Source organism: Oryx dammah, unplaced genomic scaffold, assembly GCF_014754425.2.
Source record: "Oryx dammah isolate SB20612 unplaced genomic scaffold, SCBI_Odam_1.1 HiC_scaffold_28, whole genome shotgun sequence".
NCBI classification, from domain to species: Eukaryota; Metazoa; Chordata; class Mammalia; order Artiodactyla; family Bovidae; genus Oryx; species Oryx dammah.
Window position 1 is genome coordinate 30,878,087 of NW_024070212.1, and position 26,718 is coordinate 30,904,804.

Genomic DNA, 26,718 nt, shown 5'->3' on the forward strand with positions numbered 1-26,718 from the left:
CTCAGGAGATTGGGATCATGTATCTAACCTTGCAAACACAATAACCTCACTCATTTAAAACAAAACACAACTTGTACTAAATCTTAAAAATCATTTAAAATTTCCTTCTTACACTTCTCTTTTTAGCTTTTCTGAAGTCTCCAATTTTGTCCAGTATGGAAGGAAAAGAAAGCAACAGTAAAATGATAAATTCTATTAAGAGAAACAGAATGGCTCTAGAAATAAGATCCCCAAAGCAATGGTTTTCCAACAGCAATCATTCCAAAACAATGGTTTAATAGGTAATGAGTTCTTACGATGAAGACATTTTAATCAGGGCTGTTTATACTTTTCAGGGCTGCCATCTGCCCATATTTTAAAAATCAAATAAAGAAATGTGAAATTGCCCATTCTTTTTGTGTTTAAAACCCCATGAAGATTGACAGATACAAAATTAAACATTTAGATACTCTGTTTCTTTAAAACTCTCAAGAACTCAGTTTATTTACACAACTCTATGACCTCTTGCAAAACTGTAGTCTAAAAAACAGGGGAAAATCAACTATTCAAATTTCAAGTTGTACTGTGGCAGTGTTTAATTTTCTAAAATGAAATAGGTCAACTTAAAAAATTAAGCCCAGAACTTTATGGAGCATCTTAAATTGTCCCCTTCTTTCTCTAATTGATCGCCAAACTCTTACAGTCCAAATTCAAAGTTTGTTTTCAATAAAGGAGAAAATCAACACCACAGGTTGCTCTGAACTCCAAGAGACTTCTTCTTCTTCTTTTATTTTTTTTGCTCTCATTCAGAAAACTAAAGATATCACAATCTAAATCTGATGCACCTGGCTGAAATTCAATACTCTGGCTAGTTTCCCTTTCCCTCCAGACAAAGGACTTGCCTGGCAAAGGAGGAAATACTACACTCTCTCAGATTTCAAAGGAAGCAAAGCATTAATCCATTACAGGGGCATGCCTTTATTAGGGCCAGGGTACTAAATGAGTGCCAGTGACTTAGTGCCACAACTAAATGAAGCAGTAATTTGTGCCACAGCTGAACTGAATAGCATCACTGCTGCTAAGTCGCTTCAGTCGTGTCCAACTCTGTGCGACCCCATAGACGGCAGCCCACCAGGCTCCCCCGTCCCTGGGATTCTCCAGTCAAGAACACTGGAGTGGGGTGCCATTGCCTTCTCCAATGCATGACAGTGAAAAGTGAAAGTGAAGTCGCTCAGTCGTGTCCGACTATTAGCGACTCCATGGACTGCAGCCCACCAGGCTCCTCCGTCCATGAGATTTTCTAGGCAAGAGTACTGGAGTGGGGTGGCATTGCCTTCTCCAGAATAGCATCACAACTGTATTTAAAATTTGGTGAAAATGGTTTAGGATCATGGAAATTTTTGCTCTTTGAAAGAACAAACAGTAATATTAGAAAAGCCAGCCAAAGCTTGGACCACAAACCAAGCATAGACTTAGGGGCAAAGAATCATCAACATTCTTAGGGCCCTCTTCACCTCTGTCATATATGATAGCTATATACACCAAAACATTCACTCCTGAATGCAGGTTTATGCTTAAATTGATTTTTATATTCTCTAGAACCCTGGATATTGTAGGTGCTCAATATAAACTTGTCAAATAGATTAAGATGTCCTCCCTTTCTCTTACTCTCCATGTAGAACTTTTTTGAGATACTATGCAGACACATCTTGCCCCCTCATTAAGAAGGAAAAAGGAAGTTAGCTATAAGAAAATGAGGCAACGTGAAGGAAAAGCTGAAGTCAAAGGAATCCCAAGTCCTACCATGTGATTCCTTAAAGATCAGCCCAACTGAAGCACCTACAAAAAGTACTAAAAGAGTTGTCACTTTCACCTCACTCAAGATCAAGGAGGGTGGACACATTCTGTCTTTCTCAACCCTTCTCCTTGTGTCCTCATCTTCCTGGAACGTATTCAAGGTGATCGAAGTGCATCCACTTTATAGACACTGACAGAAAGCTGTATTAAAAACACCTTCATCTCAGGCCTACTCAGAGTGTCCTCAGTCTTTGAGGCTGGAAAGAATACAAACTCACTTGGGTCACAGTGTCTGCTCTATAGCTAGGGTGAAATCCTCAAGTTGTCACTTAGTCTGGTTGTTATTAAGTTGTGTCTGACTCTGCAACCCCACGGACTGTGGCCCACCAGGCTCCTCTGTCCATGGGATTCTCCAAGCAAGAATAGTGGAGTGGGTTGCCACTTCCTTCTCCAAAGGGTGTTCCCGACCCAGGGATCTAACCCCTGACTCCTGCTTGGCAGGCAAATTCTTTACCACTGAGCCACCTGGGAAGCCCGAAATCCTTTGGACTCATGCCATAAATCATACAACCAAATAATACCAATCTAATGTAATTCATTTTCCAGAGATGAAAAAAATCTTAAACTCTCAGGTTTACAGATTAAAATAGACACAGGTTTTGGTTGAACTGCTCGGATTAAAGCAAAGTATCAGTTACTAATAAAATACTCTTATAGGCTTTGTAAATTTCAGCAGGAAGTATAATTTTGAGATTAGATACTTTCTTCCAAAGAATGTGGATATGTCTGTTTGTAAGTTATGACCAACCCAGACAGCATTTTAAAAAGCAGAGACATTACTTTGCCAACAAAGGTCCACCTAGTCAAAGCTATGGTTTTTCCAGTAGTCATGAATGGCTGTGAGAGCTGGACTATAAAGATAGCTGAGCACCAAAGAATTGATGCTTTTGAACTGTGGTATTAGAGAAGACTCTTGAGAGTCCCTTGGACTGCAAAGAGATCCAACAAGTCCATCCTAAAGGAGATTGGTCCTGAGTGTTCATTGGAGGGACTGATGTTGAAGCTGAAACTCCAATACTTTGGCCACCTGATGCAAAGAGCTGACTCACTTGAAAAGAGCCTCATGCTGGGAAAGACTGAAAGCAGGAGGAGAAGGGGACTACAGAGGATGAGATGGTTGGATGGCATCATAGACTCAATGGAGATGAGTTTGAGTAAACTCCGGGAGTTGGTGATGGACTGGCGTGCTGCAGTCCGTGGGGCTGCAAAGAGTCGGACACGACTGAGCGACTGAACTGAATGTCTGATTTACTTAAGTATAAAGGCACTCCTAAAGTCTTTCAGTTTAACAGTAAGATATCTAATGAATTCTACCTAATGAATTCTGAAACTTCACCTGTAATGTTTGTGTGTACGCTCAGTCACGTCCGACTCTGTGACCCCATGGATGGTGGACCGCCAGACTCCTCTGTCCATGGCAATTTTCCAGGCAAGAATACTGAACTGTGTTGCCATTTCCTCCTCTCGGGGAAATCTTCCTGACCCAGGGATCGAACCTCTATCTCTTGTGTCTCCTGCATTGGTAGGTGGATTCTTTACCAACTGTGCCACTTGGGAAGCTCTTCTCCTGTAAAACCCCTCACCTGTAATAAACCCACCATTTGCCTAAACTGGATTCTAGAAGGTGTCTCCTGTTTTAACACACATTTATTTAACACACATCAACTGCTACTTAAATAATCGAATGTTAGTGAAAGTAACCAGCAGGGGATTTTATGTGGATCCCTTCCAAAGTAATATTCCTTTTTTCAAGAGTGATATATATGATAGAAGATAGTTCCAAGACATCCCCAAAGGATATATTCTTTTGGAGAAGCAATACACCAAAAAATGTCTTGTTTCTTGCAATGTATAAACTATGTAGTAACTTTTGTGCATGAGAATAATTTCTTTTCTTAAAACACGGGGGAAGAGAAACACAAACCACACACACACAAATCCTAACCAACCTAAACAAACAAAAACTAACTACAACCTCTGGTAAAACAAACAAAAATCTCTTTGAAGGAAAAAAAAGAAAAGCAAAAACTAGGTGATCAATAAGCAGTAGATGGAAATCACTTACCTTTGCAAAACAGCTGATCTTCTAAAATCAGCTTTAAGAAGACATTTGCACTGTTTTTATTTGTTTTCACCATAAAGCTGCTTTCTTAAATATCAATAAAAGTCTTTAAATGAGGATTTGGAAGGCAATTTCCATTTTATGTCCTCAGGCTCAAAAGAGACAAAAAAATTCATTCCTGGGCCCTAAATAAATATCTCCTCTCCACTTTGGCACACAAATAAATCAGAGCACTGGAAGTATAGTCTTTCCTGAACTAAGACAATGCATTTCAAAACACCTTATTCAGCCATGAGCTCATGGGGTCATGTATAAAGGAAAAAAGAAATAGAGTGGTTGAAGTCAATTATGGGAATCTGTACTGAAAATTGCTCAAAGAACACAAATATTTCTCTAAGCCTCACCAGAGAGGGCAAGTCCTTTCCTTTTAGTTTAATGATGGTAACAGTAGAACCAATGATACTAATGATAAGACATGGGTCTGGGAATCTGTTTCCTTATTGCAACCTAACCTCACTAATCCTGGAATTGAATTGCTGGGTCTGGGACCTCCAATTCAGTCTTGGGTCTGAGAGTTCCTCAGATTACGTCTTTAAACATATAATAAAAAAGAATGACTGTATATATCTTGTCAATAAAGACAGGACAAAATATTTGATCCTTTTAAAGGAAAATAATTTCTGTTATGCACATGTACAGATTCTGTATATAAATCCTAATAAAGGGAACATGTTTACTTGAAGCAAATTTACTGCCAGGTATCACCTAAAAATTAAGGATATGTGTGTAGCCTGCATGAATACACAACTACATTGACAACAATGCTTTCCGTACTTCCATGCTGATATGGATAATTAGTTATAAATATCTGATGTTGACTTGTTTCTAGACAATTAAGGCAGAAATTCTATTTTTTGCTATTGATATGTTGAAACACTACAGGTAATTTATATGTATCTAAGAGATGCAAAGTAAATCTGGAGGGGGAGATATTTTGGTATAAAACACAAAGCCTATGAAAAAAATAATATAGTCAAGAGATTAAAAAAAAAATTAAGTGAGAGACAAGCTTTAGGCTTTATAAAATAGTTTCAGGAGAAGACTACTTTTTCTTCCCTTCTACAGCCAAACTGTTTAAAACTATTAACTATTTAATATTTTTATAGCTACTTATAACTGTTTTAACTATTTAGCCTACAAGAGAGCAAAAGAAATGACATTATATGAAATCCAAGATCTACAGAGAGATACATATATATAGGATATGTTTATATATCTACAGATCTTGGATTTCACTAGAGACAGTACTGGCATTTGAGACTAATGTGTAAAAAAGACGTGATTTTGAATGATACTATGCGTGAACAGTTTCAGAATTTTCCCGGTTGACTAGCAATTATTTTTATTCCTTCATTTCCCTCCTCACAAGGCTCTCCTGTCAACAAAAGCCATTATGCAATTTCTGGTAATAAATACTTAAGGAAACATGTTAATTATACTTCCTTGAGTATCTGATTCACCATCATTAAATGAGTTAGGTAAAGGGAAAATTTTGCTCAGTAAATTTCCCTTATACTTAAAATATTAATCTGACTTTTAAGAACTGTGTTTGTTTAGGAGTAGGAAAAATTCCAAATGTAAGACCAGCCACAACTTCTCTAGAGGGCTTATCATTTGATGGAGACTGTTCCTGAGTGCTTTACACATACTCATTTAATCCACAAAATAACCTTATCAGACAGGTACTATTATTGTCCTCATTTTATAAGAGGAGAAAACTAAGCCACAGAGAGTTGAATAACAGATCAAGTTCACTCAGTAGGCAGTGAAGCCAGTACCAAACTCAGGCAGTCTGGTTCCTTAGTCTGTGTTCTTGAGCCCCCTGTATTACATATATTATATTCTTTCTCCAGAAGTTTGTGGGAAAGAACTTGTGTTTCTTGGGGATGACTATATTTCAGGTCAGGTTGAAAATCAGGGTCTCAGCTTGTTGAAACAATCCTATAGCACTGATTTCAATAAGCATTTATTCTGTTCTGGGGTCAGAATTAATTTACTACCAAAATTCATTATTCAGCTTTAAGCATACAGTGGAGAAATTATAGACTCATGTAGTTCAGCAAGAGAATAAAAGATCTGACTTAGTCTTGTCATTGGTTAACTTGATACACTACCTGCTGTTCCCTCACTTATACAATGGGATAACAAATAATAATTGTGAAAGCCTTTAAAAATACCCTTGAAATGGACCTCCTGAACCACATAACTCCAAATAGTAAAATTCACTATGCCCTAAAGAGAAGCTTGTGTCTTAACGTTGCTATGACTTTTTGTTTTCGGAGAGAACAAAATAATTTGACATATCACCTTTTAACTGGATTATACTGGATTAGAAAAACACAAGCAAAAGACAACATGCATTACGTGGGATACACAATGTGAAGAGTTACCATAGATTGCCAAAAAGGTGGTCCTCCAATCACTGCCAGCAAATGCATGATTATTATGAAGATTTGCACTTCAGTCACATCAATTCTGATTAGGTACAAAAAGCCAAAAAAGCAGAATTACTCAAAACAATTTCAAGTTAATTACTTGCAAGCTTAGCAGCATTCCTCTATCATGCACAATAGAAAAAAAAATCTCAAATATTGAGGAAAGGGGAAAAGGAGGTGTCAAAAATTTGTTATGAGCAAAATCAAATAAAATCCAGGGCATTTTCATTTAATTTAATCAATTTCACAGAGCAATAAAAACCCCTCCTTTCTAAAGAAAATTTCTGAAGTTGGGTTGAAACTATAGCTTAACCTTTCTCACCAAAAAAAGAAAAAGAAAAAAATAAGTGTGTGTATTAAATTTTGAATGTCAAGCAGAGGACTACACTGCACTGGTATATGAGATCTTGAAATAAGTGCTTTGTAGTATCAAATGGAAGAAATGGTGAGCTTTTACTAAAGTAACATAAATCACAGATGTAAAACTTACTGTCCTTTATATTCATTTAATGCCTTCCATGGTATGGGTGTGGAAAAAAATTCACCCAGTTTTCAAATTCTTATGCTTATTAGGTCAATTACTCTAAGACATCCAGAAAGAAGATACTGAAAGCAGTCAAGAATTAGGTTTGAGGTTGTTGAAAATGATCTTTACAGTTAAGAAGAGACAAACCTGGTACAAAAACAGGGCAGTAGAAATTAGAAGCCTGAGAGTCTGAAAAAAGAATATGGGCAAAAAGACTGAGAAGTAAAGCATAAACTGGTGTTCCTTTCCCTCTATAAACCAGCACTTTATATAATCTTGAGACTGTCCTCAGATTATTGGGTCCAAATGCCTTTCAGTTTCGATAATTTACCCTATGGCATGCTCACACAAAATGTCTGTACAAGGTGATTTATTACAGCATTATTCATGGTAGCAGAGCTTTAAAAACATCTCTCAATGAGGGAATAGTTATAGAAAGTATGGTATTGTACTTCCATACAAGGGACTATTGGGTAGTTTTTTAAAAAAAGAGTGGGACAGCTCTCTATCTGGTGATATGGAAAAATATCAGTTATATTAGGTGAAAAAAAAAAGTTGCAGAAAAGTATACGCTACTTTTTGTGTAAAAAAAAAAGAAGAAAAATAATATTCCATTTTAATTTTTGCCAATAATTACATAACAAATTTCTGGAAGGATACCTTACAAACTAAGAACAGTGGGTAACTACTGGAGAGGGCAGTATGAAAACTGGACAGCTGGGAAATGAGGATGAGAAGAGACTTCACTGCATAACTTTTTTATAATGTTAGTTTTTAAACAAAGTGAATGATTTATCTTTTAAGATAAACTAAAAAAAAAAAAAATTAGTCTAAGAAAGTGGACAGCAACAACAGCAAGGGGGTTCAAATTCTAGAGCAAAACAGAGTCCCCATTTCTAAAATTGATACTTCAAGCAGACAGTCTATAATGTGAGCTTAAGAAATGTGAGTTTTATGCTCATAATAAACAACTAGACTGAAGCTAGTCTCTCAAAACTGAAGAAACTGATCTTTGATTGCTCAAGAATGTTTTTTAAACAGAAGCGTATTAAGCTGCAAACATAGTGATGTAGTTATCTTGATACACACATTTATTGGAAAGAAAAATGGACTGAATTAGGCTAAAAAGAATCTGTAGAGCTGACCTGGTGAGTGATGTTGCCAATAAGGGGAATTACACTCAGTAGCAGACTCAGGAGACTGAGCAGGTGTCAAAGATGATCGACTCTGTCTTGGGTGGAGGAGGGCAGACATCTTACAACATTTTGCTGGATATATGAAGTAGCCTTCTGGGAGGGGAAGGGCCAGAAGTATAGAATTACAAAATAAAAATGGAGGGAACCTCATGCAGTTAATCTATGTACCTTGGATGAATGTAAGAGATCAGGAAACATGAATGATCTTTGCAAAGCCCCAAGCTGGGATTCCTAGGGAAGTTTTAATGGATTTTATAACCTGTTTGGAAACTTTGAAGACAGAATTTTGTAAACCATTCAGATAATATCACTGAATTTAGATCAACAATGTCTTAATGTTAGGAATGAGAGTCAAGGAAAACTTACTTACCAGTTGGTAATTAGTTAAGAATATTTTTCCCATGTGATTATATGATTTAGAGGAATACTCTGTACTCCCTCCTACTCTCAATCATGAAAACTGCCTATTACCACTCCTGGATGTGTGGCTCTAATCATTCTAATGAGTATCAGTCTAATCACTGACTGTTCATGAAAAAGGGTGCAGTGTGAGGCTATCCCCAAAGACAGAAAAAGCAAGCTAAGAGGGACACGGGGCAGAAACAATTAACAGTGAACAAGAATTAATAATTCTGTTTAGAAGAGAATTGGTTACCTGACAGTCCATTTTTTCATCCTCCACTAGGAAGTCTCTCAGTATGGGCTGAATTTACTGTGACACATATTAGGAGGGGGCTCATCTTACGTTTTTTTGGCTATACAGGAAAGACATAATTATCTAGAGGGAAAATTCTATATAAAGGCAGGAATTTGGCATTTCTATAGCCACTTGCTTATTATTTTTTTTCAAAATGACAACATGGGTGATAATATTTCCAAGTGCTGGAATTATTTCTCTAAAACAAAAGCAAACAAAAAAAATCAATCTCCACAACTACAGCAAAAAATAAACCCTTCAGAGTACAAGGGCTATGGGGTAGAAAACCACCTAAAACACCACAGTGATTTTTTCAAAAGACATGGGAAAACAAATCTCATGTCTGTAGGATGAGAGTTCCACAGCCTAAGAGTTTCAGAGAAGGGGGAACTAGATGATAGTAAATACAATTTTCTCTAACCATGAAAGTATTTAAATATCTTGACTGGGATTGCTTAATAATTTCTTACTTCTACTTTATTTTAGAATAGGTTTTGTCAAAGAACAAAAGAAAACTCCCCAAATGCTGTGGATAAATCTATGAGTGCTCTGGTCAGAACACAAAAAATTACTACAACAAGCCAACCAAACAATATCCTGGTGGTTGTCACAGAAGAAAGACGGAAAAAAGCAAACTAGTTGTGGAGACAGCTCTCTCATTTTTCTGATTGGGAGGCTGCAAGTGTGGCAGTCCTGAGTCAAAGTAACCTTAGCGACTCATAGCAAATCCCTTAGTCCATCACTCCTTACAGCATCCTAGTGATCTACTGATTAAGAGGTAAAGATATCAGGGTGTCCTAAATAAATATGAGTAATTTAAACTTCTGAACAGGAAATAGAAATTTTCTAGTTGTAGTGATGATCTTAGGGAGCATTCATCACCAGAGAAAGGCAGCTTAGAAAGTTCCCTGATCAGGACAATTATTACATGAGAAGTACAGCTTTTAAAAGTGTTTAAGGGCTATAACAACTCCGAATTATTTAAGTTACCTAATTGTAAAGAAAATTTCTATTCTGAATGTTTCATTTTATGCATTTGGTTTGAATTCCAACTAGACTCAGCATTAACTGAGGGATGTGAAGGGATTTAACTGACATTCTGTGAACATCGATAAGTATGTTAATCATCATTTCCTAGAATTTTTAATATCAGAAATAAGACAATTTAATCTAGTTTTTTTCTACATATAACATATGTATTACTTGCAGTTAATTTGGAAATTAAGTTTTCTGTTAAACTACATATAGTAAATATGATTTTAACTGGGTTGGCTATTAACTTGGTTAACAGAGAATGTGCACTAGGGTTAAATTCACAATGTCACAGAAATTCTGATTTGTATAATCTGACTTGTCAGTTGTTATTTTAAAAGAAGTATTCTTCTTAGAAGTCACTGAAGAGGGCTGGAGTCCTAGTTAAGGATTAGATTGTTATTAATTACAGACTTGCAATTATTTGTAAATGAATCTGATGTTCAAGGGAACTTATACATAAGCAGAACTGGATGGCATCATCGACAATGGATATAAATTTGAGCAAACTTCAGGAGATGGTGAAGGACAGGGAGCCTAGTGTGCTGCAGTCCATGGGGTTGCAAAGAGTCAGATTGGACTTAGTGGCTGCATTGGTATTGGTAGACTGAGGACTGATATAGAAATTCAACATATTGCCTCCAATATTTTACTTTCTACCCTTGATAAGGGGAAAACTGGGCCTGACAAATTTAATGTTAATAACATTAAACATATAGCTAAGAGACAACTAAGAGTATTTTTAAAGTCAAGTGTTATATATAAAGCCTAAGCCTCAATCTTTGAAATATTTAAAACAGTACTATCTACCACATGGAACGACTATAGGGATCTTAAAGAATATCTGAGAAAACTAAAACAAAACAACCCATTCAGTGACTTCGAATAAGAGAAAAATAGGCAAAGGCTAGAGCAGAACAAGTCCTCTAAGAGGAACGAAAGTTTAGGTCTCAAATTTAAGGGGCAGCCTATCCCTATCACCTTTGGAAATAGAAAAATTAAAAGAGAGGACTCTTCTCTCATTTGGTAATAATCTCAGAGTTAAATAAAGAGGTCATAGACATATTCTTCCTCTCAAAATAGCAATATCAATTTTGGAAGAAACCTGGAAATTAGTGGGAGTTATTAACACAGGTCTTATAATGAAAATGAACACTTACTATATATGATAAGCACTGTAGTCAGCACATAGCATGTTTTTTACTTTTTTAACCTTCACAACTATCCTAGGAGGTAGGAAATATTACCACCATTTATAGATGAGGAAATCTGGTCAGATACGGTGACTTTTTCAAGGTTATAGAATAAGTGGAAGAGTCTTGAAAGAAATTAATGTTGTTCCTCCACATTAGAAGAGTGCTGAAACTCTTCTAATTTTCAGTCTACTAATCATCTGGGACAAACATTTGACAAATGCTTTTAACTTGCTGTCTTTAAGATGTCTGTATGTTTTAGCATGACACTTCTCACATTCTAACACAATTTTCCCTAAAATGGCAGAATACAACAGGCAACAGCTAACACAGGTTTAGACACTAATAAACTGAAATAAGTTGGAAATAAATTAGAAAGAACAACTCTTTCTGAAGCTTAGAACTTCCTCTGAACTTTGTAAATAAAAAAGAAAGTACATCTGACAATTTTATTTCTATGATCAAATCAGTTAAAGCAACACACATTAAAAGCAAAGGAAAATCTATGCAAGTTAGCAATTGATAAAAGTGAAGACAATATATCTGGAGAAAAAGATGTATTTCCAAAACATTTTTCATGATGCTAAAATTAAAATGCATTTTTAGAAACATTTTAATAGGAAGCACTCTGTAAACAGAAGGTACTTTGTTATAGACAGACAAGGTGAAGGTAAAAGAGTCAATATCCTATTAACTGAATTAAGAACACTAGTGGAAAAAACCTTTGATAAATTTAATATTAATAAATGAGGTATCAAAAATTATAAATCTAGACAACTGCAGTTGAGTATAAAGCTTCAGGTCTTTGGAGAAAGTACTAGAAACAGGCTAAAGGTAAAGGAGAGCTAAAGAATGACACATCCTGAACTATGCACATTGTTCTACTCGGGGAGGGAATCTCACAAATAACTATGCCAATATGTTGTAATTCAACTGAAAATGGCTTCAGTTTTGCTTCTAAAACATGCCTATAGTACTTCTTAATATATTCCATATTCCAAGTTAATTTGAAAAAATGGTGTAGGATATCCCTCACTATTAATTCGTCCCCACAGCCACCACTACCACCACTGAATAAATGGATTTACAATGCTGCAAGATACTTTTCAGAAAGCACTCTGCTATCAGAGACTATTTCTATTATATTACTGAAACACTTTTGGATACGGGGACTCAATGCACAAAACCTAATGCAGCCTTCTAGCCTTGTATTATGGAGGAGCCTAGTGGGCTGCAGTCCATGGGGTCACTACGAGTCGGACACGACTGAGCGACTTCACTTTCACTTTTCACTTTGACGCACTGGAGGAGGAAATGGCAACCCACTCCGGTATTCTTGCCTAGAGAATCCCAGGGATGGGGGAGCCTGGTGGGCTGCTGTCTATGGGGTCACACAGAGTTGGACACGACTGAAGCGACTTAGCAGCAGCAGCAGCCATGTATTGCTAGAATGATCTATAATATGAACAGTTCCCCAATATTATTTTTTTCCCAATACTATTTAAACTGTAAAAATTTTTTTGAAAAACTGTTTTTCTTGTAAATAAAACCTTTCAGACTAAAGTGTAAAGGATTCTGGAAAATTTGGGAAACCATTTCCCAAATAAGTTTTGGGAAATAACCATTTCCTAATAAGTTTTTTTGAACTTTTAAAAGTTATAAGGCCAAAATTATAATTCTAATATGAAGGGGGAAAAAGATCATTACTTACTCTGTAGCATTAAGGAAATAATATTTACCAAAACAAAATAGAAAAAAGAAGGTATTCAAAGAACGACCGATAGTAACATGAAAAGCTAAGAATACTTAGTTTTTAAAGCACAACTAAGAGAGGAAAACAGTAAGCAAAACAAATAGAAGTGACAATAGCTTCTAGCATTATTTTTTTTAAACCAAGATCATTTAATAGAAGCAGAAGAACTGGTACCAGGTATCTTAAAGAATATTAAGAGAATAAACAGAATCTTTTCTATATAATTATAAAGAAGCTTCTCAAATTACCTATCTAAGGAAAACTCTGCTTGGCTTATTTTTTTCAAAATATAAATACCAAAAAGTTCTGTTTAATGGTGGAAAGGTATTTGTTTCAAAGATATTACATAGAGCAAAAATAATATAAGGTATATCAGGTAAATGGGAAAGAACTGTTTTTAGCATCAAATCACCAGAAATATTAATTTCAAAAAATTTTGTTTAATAGGGTGGATTTTTATTGCCCTATTATATATTAAAATTATTTGTTTTCTAATGACCTGTTTGTCTGTGAAATACCACCAGGAAGACTTTTGAATTTTTGTTTTTTAATTACTCTGTGCATGACAAAGGTGCTGTCTTTATTGAGTTCACGCCATTGTTCACTGGACAGCATGAATATTCTAGCAGTTACCGTGAAGTTCCAGAACCAAGGTCCCAGGGTTCCTGTGAGAAGCTGGCATATTATAATTATGATCTGGGACTCTGTAACATCCAATCTATGCATAAGGAAACAAACATTTCAAAGTAACTTTACTCAGAACTTTTGCTAAAGAGCCCTACGAAAACAAGGGAGCAAAAACAGATTTAAAATGTAGCATTCTCCTTATAAAGACATCTAAAGAGTTAATAATACAATTTATACGGCACTATTATTATCCTTATGCATACAGGTATTCTTACCCAAATCAAAATAGTATAGAAGTTTAAAAATCAAAACTAATACACTGAACAAATGACTTACAAATAGGCAGTTGGAAACAATGGAACTAAAAAGACACAGTCAATGCTCAGTTACCTAGGAATGATGAATACTGCTTGCCAAAAATAATCACACTGTCTGTGACATAGGTCCCTTCAGTGCCAGAACCTGCCCAGGCTTCCCAGTGGATAAAAATACTTGCCAGGAGCCCCAGTGGACAGGCATCTATGTGTCTGCAAAACCACTAATCATCTGACACCCCTTTACTTCTCCATACCTCATTCTGCTCCTGCCTTTGCGAGCTCAGTAAAACTATCACACAGACGTAGAGAGGGCAGGTAGGAGAGTGGACGTGTGACTTCTTTTAATACGGTCAGAGCAAAAATCAAATTGGCCATTTATCTATCCTGCTTCCTGATAACCTCTAGTCTAGAATCTTATTCTTCTTCCTCTCTCTTCCCTTAATTCCTCATAAGCATTGTATCTCTCTACTGTATGGGATTACTCTATTAGTCATAAAAATCATTAAAACATCCAATATAATCACTAAAGAAGTTTTGGAACACATGGTGACAGAGAAAGAGAGGCAGTATAGAAGAGACTTCAATAAAAACTACACAATAAAAATTAAGAACTGAGGAATGAGAATAAGAAAGAAGTCTGTGATTTTACCTGATGATCTGAGAGTCAAACTGCAGTCTAGGTTTTACATTAATATAGATAGTTATTTTAGTATAAAAGTGAAGTCACTCAGTCGTGTCTGACTCTTTGCGACCTCACAGACTATAGCCTAACAGGCTCCTCTGTCCATGGGATTTTCCAGGCAAGAATATTGGAGTGGGTTGCCATTTCCTTCTCCAGGAGATCTTCCCAACCCAGGGACTGAACCCGGGTCTCCCGCATTGTAGGCAGACGTTTTACCGTCTGAGCCATCAGAGAAGTATTACCTATAATAATCTGATAAAATTTAAATGAATCAATTATTACTGAGGGAAAAAAAAAACAGGAACTAGAAACTAAAAGGAAAATCTCTGGTACTAAATAATTCATGTGATAAATCTTAAACATTTAAAGACAGGCAGATCTTATACAGGCATTCAATAGGAAATTTCCTTCTTTTATTTTTTATTGAAGTATAGTTGATTTACAATGTTGTGTTAGTTTCTACTGTATAGCAAAGTGATTCCGTTATACAAGATATAACATTATATATGTTATATACATAATACACATATTCTTTTTTATATTCTTTTCTATTATGGTTTACTACAGGGTACTGAATATAGTTCCCTGTGCTATACAGTAGGATCTTTTTGTTTATCTATTTTATATATAGGAAATTTCCTAATTCTTAATCCACAGAAAGTAGATTATGTATCAACAGACAACAATTTTTAATTACTTGGAGGTAGGAGGTCTCTGAGTACTTATTCTTTAGAGGTTATCTGGATAAGAAGATGAACTTGATTTGTCAGACTACCAGTAAATACACAGCCTATTAACTTTTTTCAATTAACTACAGAAAAGGAAAAAAGTCATAAGTTATTTATTTACATAGGAATAAATGTTGGTGGCCAAGTTTTTGGTTAATGTAAATGTGAAACCCTAGATGTATGAACTGAAAAATGCCATAAGCTGAAATAATATCTGTAAAAGTAACACACTCACAGAAGGAACCTTAGATATCAAACTTTTACAAGTTGGGAAATGAGGCCCACGAAAGTCATGGGCCTTGCCAAAGCTGATATGCAGATAATATGGAGATAACACCTGAGGAAAGACACTGGCATGAGTTCAATCTATTACAATTTCTTTTTGTTCTCTTCTGAAAGACAACTTGAGTCATTTTTTTTCCTGAAATAGTAATTTAATGGTTTTACCTTTTACAATGTGTAAGATTTTTTAAGGCCTTCATTTTATATAAATATAGTTTTATTAAAGATTGTTTAGGGTTTCTAAGCATTTAATTTATAAAAATGTTTCTATACATACAAGTTATATTTAAAAGTATCTAGATATAGAAGGCTTAGGCCTTAAGAAACATGAACTCTTTCATTTAATATAATCCATGAACAATTAAAGGACTATTTTACAAATGTTTACCCATGAGCTTCAATTCGTAATTTTTCTTTTCCTCCTAACCTATGCTTCTATGAAGTTCTAACATCTAAGGCCACATCCCTCCCTCAGTTTTTCATATCCAGGGCTAGGAAATGTTCCAAAGGTATAAACTGGGTCAAGAAGGGTCCCAATTAGCAGTACTTATCTCCATCAGATCTCTACTTGCTTAGTCCAGAAGCACTGAAGGACAGAGGTCTGTCTAGATGTGAAAGGTATTGATACTCTGTGCATGGCAGCTTTCAGCAAATCAGATTTCAGTGATCAGAGCAAAGATACAGCTCATAATTCCATTCACTTCTATTCCCTACGGTATGGCCTTAATTTGAGTCTTGGCAGCATTTAGCATTGTTCTCTTTTGAAATTCATCCCTCTTCTGGCTTTTCATTCTGGTATGCCTCCTCCTACTCTGGCTGTTCAATAATTTTCACAGTCTTCTTTCTAGGCTTGCTCTCTACATTTTCTGCTATTCTCATTCTGTTTGGATGTCTAAAATCCGTCACATAACATGTCCTAGAGAAAACTATTCCTTCAAATAGGTTCCTTTTCCCATCTTTCACTCAGCTACCCTAGAAGGGGAAATGGAACTCATTCCAATCTCTGCTCTCTCATTCATTCTCCATATTCAAATACAGACTATGGCCTATAGTTTCTACCTGTTAAGTTTCTCTCTAACATATCCCTTTCTTGTCTTTTTTTAAAAGATTTTTTGATGTGGACCATTTTTAAAGTCTTTATTGAATTTGTTATGATACTGCTTCTGTTTCATGTTTTGGTTCTTTGGACACAAGGCATGTGGTATGTTAGCTCCCTAACCAGGGATTGAATACACACTCCCTGCATTGGAAGGCAAAGTACCAACCACTGGATGGTTAGAGAAGTTCCCCCTTTCTCTACAATAGCACTGTGACTGTGCTAGTTCAGATTTCATCATTCCTTATATTTAATTATGTTAATACCTCCTAAAGAATCTAACTTCTGTCATAGTCCACTCCAATTCACCCTCCAAACTGTTGCCAGACTGATCTTTTCTCATTTCCTGCAAAGGTTCTCCATTGATTGAGGATGAAAAGCCCTCAGTTATTGGCAGAACACAGAAGGCCTGTGATTTTCTGGACCTTCTCCAGCCTTATCTCCTACCACACCCCTACAGGCATCTTATGATTTAACAATATAGAACTGCTTGCAATTCTCCAAGTATGTATTTCATCAAAGGAATATACCACATGGGAAATTTCAAGACTGGCAAAAAGAAAGCAGTCACAGCAAATCACCCCTAAAAATACTGTCTATTAACTCTTCCCCTGTTCCATGGTTCATTTTCTTTCCTTTCTTCACTTCCCACACCATAAGACTGGTGCTGCTTTACTTGAAAGGGAAAGAAAATAAATTAGGGCTAAGTGATAAATAAGCTTTCAAAATAAGGGTTTGAAAGTTAACCCTAACATAATAACTAATGAAACATAAACTATGTGAAATCCAAGTACTACAAATTCTGCTATTTTTGAAAACAATAACAACACTAACAATTAAAACTGAATTAGGAAAAAAAAAAAAACTGAATTAGGGCAAATCAACTGATCTTAGAAGTCCTTTATATTTTGTGGTTTTTACCTAATGCAGATAAAGACTATGGAAACATTACTGAGATTATAATGAAACTATGAAAATATTGAAAAAAAATCTGTACACAATATTTTTGATTACTGCTTGTTTTTAAGTATTTGATATCTTCTGTATTTTCTGAGCATAGATCATTTTATAAACTGCTGATGAATGCACAGAACAGTTTTCAGTTAGAAACGCATGACCACTATTGTCACTTAAGCTGTGCCTTAAACATATTCTCTAAATCCCTCTATTTTTAAGTCATTCCAAGACATGTCTTTTAGTTAACATTCAAATTATTATTCATTATTCATTTACTGTCATAAGAACATCTTAAGTCCTATTTAAATAAGGTTAGCAAAAATCACCTGAAGAGAACTTGTAGGGTACAGCTAAATTTCTATGCATTCTGGCTTTTTCAAGGACTAGAAAACTAAGTTTATCAGTGACCTAAAATTTTAAAATCCGCTAATGATTTGTCTTAATGAAAGACTTGGTTAAGACAGTCTCCTATCACTTCACATCAGAGATTTTTATTATGATATTCCATGAAGTTTTCAGAGTCTTTTCTCATGCTCTTTTTCATTTAACCTATACCAGGAAAAAATTAAAAGACTAACTAGAGTAGTGTAAATCAGATCTGTGATACTTAATTAAACACCAGTTGGTGAATTCTATCCTTAACCTTTCCAAGACTGGCTTACTCATGAATACTTACACAAACACACACAAAATATTTACAGAAAAGCACTAATCATCAAGTAGGAACTATTCATTTTGGAGTTTAAAGAAAGTTCCTATTTCATTTTTTAAATTCTTAGGCATTTTGTTGGCAGTAATAATCTATATGGTGTGCTCATATCCTCTAAAGTATCAAGAGTTTAGATACTTATACATTCATAAATAAAAACAACACAAAGAGAGAAAAATCTAATTAAGCTATGATATTTAAAGAGTTGCTCTTAGCTTTCATAAACTATCTTTTCTTTCCTGAAAATACAACTTCATAGGTCAAAATAAAACACAGTATTAAGATGAATAACAGTGGGGAAAAAGAAAAATGAATTTGAGGGAAAAACAGTTGGATATGAGTGAAGGGGCTATTATTTTTCATATTACTTTAAAAATATTGGTTGGGAGTTTCTAATATTTCCTTTTAAACAGTGTGACAGAAGGACACATGATAAAATAATGAAAGTTTCTTTTATTTACTAAACTAGTGATTTGACCAATTTCTAATACTTAAACATCTATGAGCAACATTCTTCATATCTGAGAGAGAAAAAACACACTCCATTAACTGTTACTTACATTCCAAATCGTAATGTTCCAGAAACGTATGTTTGCCAGTGTGCACAATAGAACATGAATGTCCCAGCAAAACAACAAAAAAACATCCAATCAGGGTTTGTCCCCAGTTGCACTGCAATACAAGTTCCAAGAACCACAAAAACTGAAAAAGAAAGATTACACTGAAAACTAAACAATCTGATTAACAAACATTAACTAAGCTGGTAATGATTTTCAGTTCAGTTCAGTCGCTCAGTCGTGTCCGACTCTTTGCGACCCCATGAATTGCACCACACCAGGTCTCCCTGTCCATCACCATCTCCCAGAGTTCACTCAAACTCATGTCCATTGAGTCAGTGATGCCATCCAGCCATCTCATCCTCTGTTGTCCCCTTCTCCTCCTGCCCCCAATCCCTCCCAGCATCAGAGTCTTTTCCAATGAGTCAACTCTTCACATGAGGTGGCCAAAGTACTGTAGTTTCAGCTTTAGCATCAGTCCTTCCAAAGAACACCCAGGACTGATTTCCATAATGATTTTAGATGAGGCAAAAAGAAAACATGCTATGAATGTTTAATCTTTTTTCAGTCATCTATGCAAATAGGAAAGCAGGCTATAGTCTTTTATATTAACAGTTACCCTGTAACTTCGATCTATTATTTCACTACCACTAGGTGAAAACAAACTTCTTGAAAGCTACTAAAATACTTTAGCATTTTTTTGGAGTACACGCGTATCTCGTTTTATTACACTTTACAGATACTGTGCTTCCAGATGTTGCATTTTTTTTCAATTAAAGGCTTGTGGCAGCCTTGCATTGCATGTCTATCAGTGCCACTTTCTTTTCAACAGTTTTAGCTCACTTAGTATCTCTGTGTCACATTTTGGTCATTGTTAAAATACTTCCAATTTTTTTCCATTATCACATTTGTCATGATTTCTGATCAGTGATCTTTGATGTTACTACTGCAAAAAAGATTACAAATTACTGAAGGCTCAGATGATAGCATTTTTTTAAATCAATATTTTTTAATTAACGTACATTTTTCAGAAATAATGGTATTGCACAGTTAACAGACTAAACCATAGTGTAAAAATAAGTTTTACATACACTAGGAAATCAAAGAAGCTTGTGTGTCTCACTATACTGCAATATTCACTCTATTGCAGTGGTCTGAAACTGAATCCACAGTACATCTGAGGTATGTCTGTATTCCCTCAACTCAGTGATACAGTACTAGCGAGCAGTGAAAAGTTACAAGGCAGAAAGTCAAAACGAAAGACAAAAGCCTAGATAATTCACTGGCTTTAGATAGCAATCTTTTTTATTTAGCAGATTTCACTATGGGTAATATACATTAAAAACAAACAAAAAAAGGACTGCCTATAAAAGTTTCGAACTCAAACTACAATGCAAAAATGACTATCACTTAGAAAAAAATCCAGAACTATCATTCTGCTGTTACCAAATTAAATTATAATAGTTGTTCAAGATACCCAACTAGCATCTTCAGTAGAAGCTTTTTCTTAAGATTTACATGAACTTATCTGTTCCCCTCTGCTAAGCAAGCTGCTATCAGGATACAATCAAACAATGATTTTAACATATGCTTACATTTGTGAATCTGAGTTCACAAAGTAAAACCATCAAGGGTTTTTGTTTGCCTCTTTAAATATATTTTAAACAAATATAATGACAAGAAACCAAATGACAAGAAACCAACTGAAGAACTAAATAAAAAAGTAAGTGTGTTGGGAGGAGTATGTGGCAAGGTGGGGAGTCAGGAGGAACAGAGTTCTTGAAAAGAAGACTAGTTAGAAACTGTCATTTAATTTCTAAATCTCTTTTTTCCCTCTAAAGAAGTGCTAAATTATTATTCTTTAAATGGTACAAATAAAGACATATAACCTAATTATAGTAATATCTTTTGCTAGCACCTTAGTGTACTTTTTTCCTAGTCTTTTCATCGAAGCCCACTATCACAGTTACAGTCCAAGTCTATAATGAAATTTTAAATGTCTGTATAATATCCATTTAAATTAAAGACTACCTTATAAAACTGATCAACATTTATCTACCAGTACAAAATTAATAGCTAATATAACCTGGAGTAGAATCAGAATTCAGAAATATCTTTAGAGTTCAAATAATGGCTGAATTTACTAAGTGTTCATATGAGATGTCTAAAACAGGCAAATTCATAGAGATAGTAACTTAGTGGTTACCAGGGCCTGGGGGAAGTAGGGAATGCAGAGTGACTACTAGCAAATGATTCCCTTTGGGAGTGGAAAGGAAAAAATTGACATCTGACAAAATGTTTTGGAATTAGAGGGCTTCCCTGGTGGCTCAGCTGGTAAAGAATCCGCTTGCAAGGCAGGAGACCTGAGTTCGACCCTTGGGTTGGGAAGATCCCCTTGAGAAGGGAACTGCTACCCACTCCAGTATTCTAACCTGGAGAATTCCATGGACTGGATAGTCCATGGGGTCACCAAGAGTCAGACACGACTGAGCGACTTTCACTTTTCATTTTGGAATTAGATAATGGTAATGGCTGCATAATTTCGTGACTACACTAAAAGTCACTAAACTGCACACTTTGTAAAGTAAAATAAAAAATAAATTTAAAAAAATCTAAAAAAATAAAAATAAAAATAAAATTCTGAGTTTTGCTTGAAAAAAAAATAAAAGGATGAATTTTATAGTAAGTGAATTATATCTTAATAAAAACTTCAAAAAGGCAAAAACAAAATACAAAGACTATGAATTTCTTAGTCTCCCATTACTGAACTCTCATCTATAATTTATGAGAATTTTTTCATGATAACAATTATGCCCTAAGAATTTAAAAACAACAGGTGCCAAAACAATAACATTTAGGGTTAAAAATAACTTAAGTAAGTAAGTAAGTAAGTAAAGTCGCTCAGTCGTGTCCAACTCTTTGCGACCCCATGGACTGTAGTCTACCAGGCTCCTTCCTCCATGGGATTCTCCAGGCAGGAGTACTAGAGTGGGTTGCCATTGCCTTCTCCAGAAAAATAACTTAGGTAGAAATTAATTTCTAAATTTCCTGATATCATCAAATAATGAACAAGTATTAACCAGCTTTATATTTTTTGACAATATTAAAACTTAATAAAATCACTTCTTCTGATAACTACTATAATATCACAAGCCTGTTATTTATCTTATCATTGTTTTCATATTCCTTTTAACACTATTAATCATTAACATTAAAAAATCAATAATACCTGTCGATAGTGAATCACACCCATGATCAAAAAGTTCTCCCAACGGAGAACTACTATTAGTTCTTCTTGCCTGTTTTCCATCAATAGCATCCAAAGACTGGTAAATGAAAAGGCCGCACGCACAAGCAATATACGCCCACAGGGGTGCCTGTGAAATAAAATTTAAAAAACAAGAGTAACAAGACATATTAATATTATGTTTGGTGAATATATTTTTACTTGCAGATATGTTATATTCATTCTCCAGAGAAGTTGGAAGCCATGGGAGAGAAGATCCAGGTGCTACATAATGAAAAACTTTTCAAAACAATCAGAATTATGAGAGGATTAAATTCCCTGTTTTGGAGGGATACTCAAGCAGATGCTGGGTAACTACTTCACAGGGATAATACAGAAATGTCATGCGAGATTAGATTAGGCAACTTGTGTAAGATTCCTCCTAACATTGAGACTCTAAGAATCAATTAATGAATAGCTAATAAGGTTTTTCCTAAATTGTATTTTTGAAGATGTTTATAGGTATTACACAAAAAGAAAAGTTTCATGTTAAACTCAGTTGGAAAACACTGGATTAAACAATGTTAAACTGATTTTTCCACTGCAGGACTGCTTCCAGGCCTTAAGACTGCTAACGCATATTGTGCATGTTCAAGGAGGATACAACATGCTGCCATTTCCCAAATGTATTTGAGCATGTGACTTATTTTTTTCACTGTTTCATGAAGCAACACTATGGAAATAACGATCTACTTACTAGACAGAGTGCTTACATTACTTTTCAAATACTTATTATGGTTACATTTTCAAGAAACAATTTCTCTTTTGTCAGACAGAAACTAAACCACTAATACTGAATTTAAATGTGATGCATTAAAAAAGAGAGCTTCTATTTGGTCTGTTCTCTGTAAGAAAGTAAAAGAGTTTTTTGCATCATTTTTTCCTATTTTCCTATGCCTAGGCCATGAAAACAATTTTATAATCACAAGATATTTTCTCAGATATTGGTTTTCAAGTTAACTGTACTAAATGCTCAGAGCTGCAAAGTAAACTACTCAGAGCTGCAAAAAATATTCAGTATATGCTGCACTACAAAGAGGTATCTCCCTGAGTGGGTGCTCAGTCATGTCCAACTCTTGCAGCCCAGTGGACTGTAGCTTGCCAGGCTCCTCTGTCCATGGGAATTTTCAGGTAAGAATACTGGAGTGGGTTGCCAATTCCTTCTTCAGGGGATCTTCCTAACACAGGGATCAAACCCACATCTCCTGCACTGACAGGCAGATTCTTTACCACTGAGCTACCTGGGAAGCCCAGAGACCTATTTAGACTCAGTTACTAAAGGTAAACATCTTCTCTTAAACGTGTTTTTTTTTTTTTTTTTTTTGAGTCTCATATTTTAAAACACTGAGGCTGCTAAAAAGATCACCATATATACCTCCCCCAAGCTTGAGTTACAAACCTGGAAAAGAATAACTGTGATTTTGTAACCACGTTTACATGGCAGCACTGGACTAAGTGGTTCATCTTTTTTTTTTAACGTATTTGTTTTTTAAAGTTTTTATTATTACTTTTTGGTTGTGCTGGGTCTTCACTGCTGTACACAGGCTTTCTCTAGTTGTGGAGAGTAGGGGCTCCTCTCCAGTTGTGTTGCATGGGCTTCTCACTGCAGTGTCTTCTATTTCAGAGCATAGGCACTAGGCGCCCAGGTTTAGTAGCTGTAGCATGTGCACTTAGGAGCCGTGGCTTACTGGCTCTGGAGTGTGCATGCGTCAGTCGCTGCAGCATGGAGGCTCAGTGGGTGCAGCCCATGGGCTCTAGAGAGTGGGCTCAGCAATTGTGGCGCACGGGCTTAGTGGTTCCAAGGCATGTGGAATCTTCCCGGACCAGGGATCAAATCCATGTCCCCTGCATGGGCAGGGGGGTTCTTATCCACTGAGCCACCAGGAAAGTCTACTAAGTGATTACTCTTATATGACTAAGAACTCTCCCTTCTAAACTTGGGTTTACAGCTTACTCCTAGAGGAATCCAGTAATTCTCTAGAGCTTCACTGTCTTATACAATGGCCATTAGCCAGCCATCTGTGACTCTTTTAGTTTAAATTCATTATAAGAAACCAAAAATTCAGTTCCTCAGCTGCTAGGTACATTTCAAATATTCAATAGCCATAAGTACCTATGGCCTCCATATCAGATCATACAGACACAGAACACTATCATCATCACAGAAAATTCTACTGAACACTACTGCTTTAGGGGACTAGAAAAACAAGGAACTTCTTCGGGGAGGGGGCGGTTTAGGATTTTAATGGGGAAATGTGTTACCCTGGAACAGAATTGGACACAACTTAGTCACTAAATAACAACCTCCTAGAAAACAGCAAGATGGTAATTACATATATGAGAGAGAGAAGCAAAGGCTTATCTTTGGACTTTTCTTTTTTCTTGTGAATATGTAGAACATTTTAATATTTATCTATTTCTTCTTTGTTTCCATTATTTCACAACTCACAGAGTTGTTTTAAGAAGAAAGCCTTCTCATTCAGGAGCAAGTATGGTCTCAGCTGGGTTAAGAGTCTGATACACTGAATGTATAAGTCAGGAAACTATTATAGTCATAATCTACCTTGATTTCTCCCAGTAGCATTCTGAAATTAGCGTAGTTCCTATTCTGGAAGTTTCCCAAAGATTTAACTAATGCCAGGGTTACTCTAATAATTCCAAATCACTTAAGAAAAGAGGCTGAAGAAAAGTGTTACAGGGAACATGGTGCCTGGTACAGCCTGCTGCTGCTGCTGCTGCTGCTACGTTGCTTCAGTCATGCCCAACTCTGTGCGACCCCATAGACGGCAGCCCACCAGGCTCCTCTGTCCCTGAGATTCTCTAGGCAAGAACATTGGAGTGGGTTGCCATTTCCTTCTCCAATGCATGCATGCAGGCTAGGTCGCTTCAGTCATGTCTGACTCTGCGCAACCCTATGGACAGCAGCCCATCAGGCTCCTCTGTCCACGGGATTCTCTAGGCAAGAATACTGGAGTGGACTGCCATCTAGGTGTTCAAAAATGACTATTAGTGGCCAAGCTAATCTTGAACTTGCTCTCATTCCCTGATCTTTCTCCTGGAATTAGTTTAGAACTTAGAAGGTTTCAACTGGAACCAACCCACTTCCTTGTTGTATCTTTAAGGATGTGTGAGATCTGGACCAGATTCCTCTGGAAGGAGATGTCAGAGCCTCAAGTGATCCACAGGAAAAACAGCTCCAAGGAAATGTGATAAAGAATCCCAAGATATATTTAAACAATTGTACTGGTGTTTATTTTTGTTTCCAGATTGACGTAAAGCAAGATAGTTAAAAAAATGAGGGGAAACCAGAAATATATCCATACAATCTGTATGAATTATATCTGCATAGTAAAAGAGGAATTAAAGGTAATCAAGGGGGAGGGGAAAATAAGTATTTGGAAAAAGACAAAAAACAAAAATATGTTTTATATGTAACTGTGACCCTCAATACCTGTTTACAGAGCTATATGTGGAAACAAATGAATTAATGAAAACAGAAAGGGATAAGGGATTAAATGGTGATAATTTTACCTCAAAAAAAAAATCAGCTGAAAAAGACTACATTGAAAAAATTACTTCAAGTTTAAAACAAGACAAGGAGCACCGCAGCCATTATGATTCACACAGTCACTTTCAGCAGCTTTACTTGAGGATCACCTTCTACCTTCTTGGCTTATCTGTATTGATCATTCGGCACAGTAAATGTTTTGATTCTCTTTCATCTACCTAACTACCTTGGTTAACTTTTTGATAAGGACAGGGAGGCCTGGCGTGCTGATTCATGGGGTCGCAAAGAGTCAGACATGACTGAGCGACTGAACTGAACTGAACTGAAGGACATTTTGAAGCCAAACAAACTTCAATTTACCCGGTGAGTTTCAGTTTTGGTTTTAAGTAGTGAGTAGAGGGAAGGTAGGGAGAAGGCAATGGCACCCCACTCCAGTACTCTTGCCTGGAAAATCCCAAGGACGGAGGAGCCTGGTAGGCTGCAGTCCATGGGTCGCTAAGAGTCGGACACGACTGAGCAACTTCACTTTCACTTTCATGCATTGGAGAAGGAAATGGCAACCCACTCCAGTGCTCTTGCCTAGAGAATCCCAGGGATGGGGGAGCCTGATGGGCTGCCGTCTATGGGGTCACACAGAGTCGGACACGACTGAAGTGACTTAGCAGCAGAGGGAAGGTAAAAGTGAAAGAGCAGCAGAGACATTTACATTTGAGAATGCCCAGCAATACCATGTTTCCTTTTTTTAACAGCAGCCACAGCAAGATACAGAGCAGGAAATATATTACACCGTTTCTTTCTTCTATTTTCTTCTGCTGTGTTAAAATAACAGAACAACAGAGATACACCTGGGGTTATCAGCCACATGTGTTTACAGGAAGAGAAAAGGGATATTCAACAACTCTCACTGGAAATCAAGAGAACACTTTCAATATGACTAATTTATAGCTGTGCCATCTTCCTACCAGAGACTTTCCTCTCTATCATTTTAAACCTTGCTAAGACTTTATTGGAGAAGGAAATGGCAACCCACTCTAGTATTCTTGCCTGGAAAATCCCATGAAGCCTGGGGTCGCAAAGAGTTGGACACGACTGAGCAACTTGACTTGACTTTACTTTAAGACTTTATTAGCCATAATAAAGGGGGATAAAATTCTTTTTGTAAAGCATTGAGATTTACTG

At 36.1% G+C, this 26,718-nt stretch overlaps 1 protein-coding gene across 6 annotated transcripts in view; it reads right to left on the minus strand.

The window, feature by feature from the left end:
- CEPT1 (choline/ethanolamine phosphotransferase 1) overlaps nucleotides 1-26,718 on the minus strand; it is a 38,156-nt gene that overhangs the window by 3,736 nt on the left and 7,702 nt on the right. For 3 of the 6 annotated variants that reach the window (XM_040232068.1, XM_040232066.1, XM_040232067.1), the window contains 3 exons: nucleotides 21,975-22,122; nucleotides 18,749-18,890; nucleotides 6,349-6,433 (listed from right to left, as the gene is read on the minus strand). In XM_040232068.1, the coding sequence (XP_040088002.1) occupies nucleotides 6,349-6,433; nucleotides 18,749-18,890; nucleotides 21,975-22,122 (375 nt within the window). Of the gene's footprint in view, nucleotides 1-6,348; nucleotides 6,434-8,064; nucleotides 8,209-13,423; nucleotides 13,509-18,748; nucleotides 18,891-21,974; nucleotides 22,123-26,718 lie in introns of all 6 variants that reach the window. The other 3 variants (XR_005719462.1, XM_040232070.1, XR_005719463.1) reach the window with 3 other exon arrangements.